General features: G+C 45.3%; 1 protein-coding gene across 2 annotated transcripts; it reads left to right on the forward strand.

Moving 5' to 3' along the window:
* Positions 1-563: 563 nt before the first annotated feature.
* Positions 564-5,355, forward strand: RBIS (ribosomal biogenesis factor). Of its 2 annotated transcripts, none has more exons than XM_038390653.2 (4): positions 564-785; positions 1,410-1,526; positions 4,181-4,297; positions 5,240-5,355. In XM_038390653.2, the coding sequence occupies exons 2-4, from the start codon at positions 1,413-1,415 to the stop codon at positions 5,306-5,308; spliced, it is 300 nt and encodes a 99-aa protein (XP_038246581.1). In that variant the 5' UTR covers positions 564-785; positions 1,410-1,412; the 3' UTR covers positions 5,309-5,355. The 2 variants fall into 2 exon arrangements, with proteins under 2 accessions (XP_038246581.1, XP_038246580.1); XM_038390652.2 differs by lacking the exon at positions 564-785 and adding an exon at positions 811-968.
* The last annotated feature ends 32 nt before the right edge of the window (positions 5,356-5,387 follow it).

Below are 5,387 nucleotides of genomic sequence, written 5' to 3' on the forward strand. Positions count from 1 at the left end.
GATGCATTTGGTGGAAAAAACAGAGGAGAGATTTATATACACACACACACAGAGAACATGAAACAATGGGTTTTTATGAAGTGAGCTGTAGCTCACGAAAGCTTATGCTCTAATAAATTTGTTAGTCTCTGAGGTGCCACCAGTCCTCCTTTTCTTTTTGCGGATACAGACGAACACGGCTGCTACTCTGAAACCCGTCAAACCCTATGTTGTGAGACCCCCCTGCCCAGCTGTTGGTGTGTAACTCAAGGAAGGCGTTAACAACAGCGGGCCAATAGCACCCCCCCCCTTCAAACACACGCGGGGGAACGCCGCCCCCTAGCGCTTGCTCCCGGTATGTCGGGTGGGAGCCTTGTTAATCGTCTCGGGACTGGGCCCTGGGGAGCCACTGATTTCCTTCCGCCGCGTTGTCAGCCTCCGTTCGCCCTCACGAGCTCGTCCTCCCTCCCGCCCCACTGGCACGCGGTGGTTGTTTCCTTTCCAGCCTCCCAGCCCCCGCGGGGGAAGGGGCAGGGCCCGCGCCCGGCTGGTAGGGCCGCCCCGGGCACGTGGAAAGGCGCAGCACGCGGCGGCGGAGTCCCCTCGTGAGCGCCAGGCTCGCCTCGGGCGGCTGGTCCCCAGCGTGCAGCCGCGGCAGGGGAACGCCGGGGCCGCTGCGGGGGCGGGGCCTCAGGTTCGCGGTCTCCCGCCTCCGGGGCGGGGGAAATTCCCGGCAGCGCTCCTGTGATGACGCAGGGGCGCTCGCGCAGCCGCCCCTCCCCCCCGCCCCCGGGTGAGATCCGGCGGTGAGTGCGCTGGGAGCGGGCACGCGCCCGGCCGCGGGAGAGGGGAGCCCCTCGGGCGCCTGCTGGGGCTCGGCCCGGAGCGGGAGCGGGAGCGGGGGCGGGGCGCGGGTCCCTGGGCCGGGGCCGGTTGCTTTTACGGTGGAAGCGGGGAGCTGCCCGGGGGCAGCCCGGCTCTGGCTGAAGGCGAGTGTTTGCTCCGCGCCCGGCAGCGCATCTAGCTGCGGGGGGATTCCGGCTCGACCCCGCCTGTTGCTCGCGTCGCGGGGAGCGCGGGGGAACGACGCCTCCCGCTCCGCCGCCCTCTGCCGAGAGTTAGCGGGGACCTGCCGGGGGCTGGGCCCAGCGAGATGGCAGCCGGGCTCGCAGCGCCGCTCAGCTGTCGCCACACCGCACCCGGCCGATCGGCGCGGGGACCCGCCGCCTCCCTTAGCCTGAGCGGCCCTGTCTCTCGGGCAAGCCTCCTGAGGGCCGGCCTGATTCAGTTTTAAACAAACCCCAGCCCTGCTCTTCCTTCCTGGGGTAGCAGGCCCAGAAACCGATTTTACCGGTGAAAAAGCTGGCACGTCCTCCGGCCCAACCGCCGCCTACTTACACGGTGAACTTCGTTGTCTTACCCCCTTCTAGGCCATGGGCAAGAACAAAGCCAAAGGGTCAAAGCCCAAGAGCGTCTTCCACGTGGCCAACACCAAATCCCTGAAGGCCAAGAATAAAGCTAAACCCGTCACAACAAGGCTGAAGAAGGTTAGTATGGCCACAGTAATCAACCTGTGCAAACATTTTTTTCTTAAGACGTTCTTTTAGAAATCTCCAACCAAGCATAATTTTGTCAAAAAAAAAACAAAAAAAACCCCACCCCAGCCGGACCTGTACCGGGCTAGGGCCCTACCAAATTCACAGCCACAAAAAAAAGCATCATGGACTGTGAAAGCTGGTCTTTTGTGTGCTTTTGCCCTGTATTATACAGATTTCACGGGCGAGATCAGCGTTTCTCAAATTGGGGGGTCCTGACCCAAAAGGGAGTTGCAGGGGAATCTCAAGGTTATTTTAAGGATGGCACAGTATTGTCACCCTTACTTCTGCTCTGCCTTCAGAGCTGGGTGGCCAGAGAGTGGCAGCTACTCACTGAGGGCCCAGCTCTAAAGGCAGCAGCGCAGAACTAAGGGTGGCGCTACCATACCATGCCATCCTTACTTCTGTGCTGCTGTTGGCGGTGACTTTGCCATCACAGCTGGACTCCTGGCTAGCAATCATTGCTCTCCAGCTACCCAGCTCCGAAGGCAGCACCACTACCAGCAGCAGTGCAGAAGTAAGCATAGCAGTACTGCTAACCCCCTACACTAACCTTGCGACACCCTCCCTGCACACAATTTCTTTTTGGGTCAGGACCCCTACAATTACACCACCATGAAATTTAAATAGCTGAAATAATGAAATTTATGATTTTTGAAATCATATGACTGTGAAATTGACCAAAATGGACAGTGAATGTGTCCATCACCCACAGAACAGAGGCAAAAAGCCTTCAGTCGTCCCACTGTATAAAGCATTAATGAGCATGGAGAGAGATGACTAAAAGCAAACACTATCCCTTTCCTGATTCATCAATCAGCCAAGAATAGAAGAAGCCAAGATTATATGTGGATATTCTGAATCAATACTGGTTGATAGAAACTCGATTGACACAGCTGCTTGAAACAAACAAGAAGAAAATATCACAAGAAATACACATTTACACTAGAACAGTCAACTTGAAATCTAGGGTGGATTGTTGGTTTTTTAAGAACTTTGGGGACTACCCTTTGTCATTACTGCCCATTTTTGTGTTTTTGCCATTTTGTTCTTTAAAAAACAAAAAAACTAAAAAAACCCTTGCTTTTATTGCTGCAAAACCTAGAAAAAGCAAAAGGCGGAAGAGTTACTGGGTAAACAGAAACTGATTACATACCAAGCACTGTTAGATACAGAAAACCTGACAGAAATAATCTCGGTTACTGTAATCTTTGTTACTAGAGCTGGTTGGAAATTTATTTCAAAACAAGAACATTGGATCTGAGTAAATGAAAATTTTTGCAGAAAGTTTTTTTGAGAACCCTTTTTTTAAAACCAATTCTTGCTGTTACTTGTTTCATTGGTAAGTACAAGAAGTTTCTAGTGGGAGTATGATTTCTAAATGTAATTATCTAAATGTATTATCTTAATGAGCGCTGAAAGCTTGAAGGCTAGTCCACAAAACTGTTCTATATACACCCAATTCAAGGCTTTCATATGGCTTTATCTTGGAGATGGTTATTCTGAAAGTGGTTTTGCAGCATGCTATTGATTACTGGGGAACATGGCACTGAACAAGACTTAAAATGTAATCCCTGGTTTAATGAGCTTTCATTCTAAAATTAGACAAAACTGTACTGTTCAGGTGATGCACTAGACTTGTTAGCCACCACTTTACTTGGCTTTGTTTTCCCAAAACTTGTGTCAGTCCTGAACTGCATAATCTGCCACAGAATTAAACTGTTAAGAATCTAATAAAGTAACAGCAAAGACATTTTTCCAATACATATTTTCAAACTGTTGGAAAACGTATAGCTAAGCCAATTGTAATCACATTTTTTTTTTTTCCTGAGGAGGGTGTTCAAGGAAAGACCTCTTACCTTTGGCTGAAAGTTATAGACAAAAGAGAACAAATCATTCAGTAGAAAGTTGGAATGTTACCAAAGCTATGGAAATAAACAGTGACTCAAAGGGAAAATGTTTTGTGTCACTGGCACCTGAGGATGTTGTTCAGATACAAAGATAACTTTCAGTGACAAACAATAGCAGCAAGCTTATACTCAGGAATATCTATAGACGGAGCTAAATCTCCATTTTATACAGTATTTCGTATATAACAGTAAAACAGATTTGAGAATGCTGTTGTTACAGAAAAGTGGCCCATTAGATCAAGTTAAGATGAGATGAGCAACTACAAATTACAGGTACCTACATGCTGATAGAAATAAGGAACCTGTCTGGACTGGGTGGCTCTTCATATTGGGTAAAATAAAATTGAAGGTGGCCTAGTTTGTCTGAACTATTTTTCTGTTACGTGTTCCATTTCCAGAAGGAAATCCTTCTTCCCCTTTTATCCCCAATATAAATAAGTTAGCTTTGACCTATTCATTAGATTTCTTTGCTAGTAACCATTTATACAAAAGTTCTATTAAAAATTCACTATCTTTAATACTTACACATTCAAACAGTAGTACAATTAAAATATAATTTAAAGAATGTGCCCCACTCCAAGCAATTTTTAAAAGGTAGAACCATTATAAATATGTATAATAAATAGGCTATAAATAAGCCTTATCATATTAAGCTCTTTGTCTTTGACTAACTTGTGCATTTTTTTTCCTCTAAAGATAAACATTGTGAACAATGAAAAAGTTAGAACAGTAAATAAAGCATTTATTGAAGTACAGAAAGAAGTCAAACAACTATCAAAAGGCATTTCATCAAAATCTCAAAAGAGGCATCGGGTAATAATTTTGAGTCCTATTTAATGCATCTTTGGTTGGGAGGGTAGCAACAACCTCAGGTTAGAATGATTCCAAAGTTAAGGTTTAATTTTAATAAGTTTTTAGGTCTTGACTGAAGGAAAAAGAAAAAAACAGTTGTGACCTCATCATGAAGAGTTGTCAAGTTTGCAAGCAACCTTAGCGTTCTTCTGAGGGGACAAACTCCCTTCTTAGTCAGAAGAGAGGAAATAGTTGAGCATCACTAGATTGTTGCCAGAATAGATTTTTCATTTAATATCTGGATGTTTTAGTTGATTCTTTTACTGGTGAGCTTTAAAAATTAATAAAATAGATTTTCAACTGGACACCTTGATTCATTGAGTTAACCCTTAACATGAATAGGCACAGAAAATAAAGGTGGTTGCTTTTGCAAGACATCCTGGATCTCCTGACTGAACCATTTGATGACAGTGTCAATAGGAAAATATTCACTTTTTTTTTTGTAAAAACATCAGCCCAACCTCTGCTCCAGTTGCAGCTTCCTCATCAAAATATTCTCTTCTGGAGCTCTAGTGGGACCCTAGTAATAATTCAAGCCATCTCCTTGGAACAAGTTAGACAGTGTGTTAGCCTCTGTGCAGTAATAATCTCCTTCACAATTTTAGATTTTGTTGACGAGAGCATTCAAGCTTATCTCCATTTTGGCCATGTATGGTACAGGCACGGATTGTTTTGACCTTCCTCTGAAGTATTGACCAGAGGTCCATCTAGTCTAGCAAATCACATATTTCCATAAAGTGAATAAGGTATAAGAAATGTAGGATGTCTTGCAGTCCAGTATACCAAGCTAATCAATCTTTCAGACAGCAAGTATTTGTTAGCTTTATATTTTCCATCAATGAAGCTTTTTATACAACCTCAACTTCCTATTTTATGTAAATTTTTTCTTCTTTCAATTTTCAGGTTTCCAAGCACCTGGAAGGTGAACCAGCTGACGTGGATGCAGCTGCAAGCTTATTATCTCAGTTGTAACACATAATAAAATATGAGTTTCAAAGTTTCAAAAGCAAAATTTACTGGCAAAAAATCAGTGGATGGCAGATACTGAATA

Source organism: Dermochelys coriacea, chromosome 2 (assembly GCF_009764565.3).
Source record: "Dermochelys coriacea isolate rDerCor1 chromosome 2, rDerCor1.pri.v4, whole genome shotgun sequence".
Classification (NCBI taxonomy): domain Eukaryota; kingdom Metazoa; phylum Chordata; order Testudines; family Dermochelyidae; genus Dermochelys; species Dermochelys coriacea.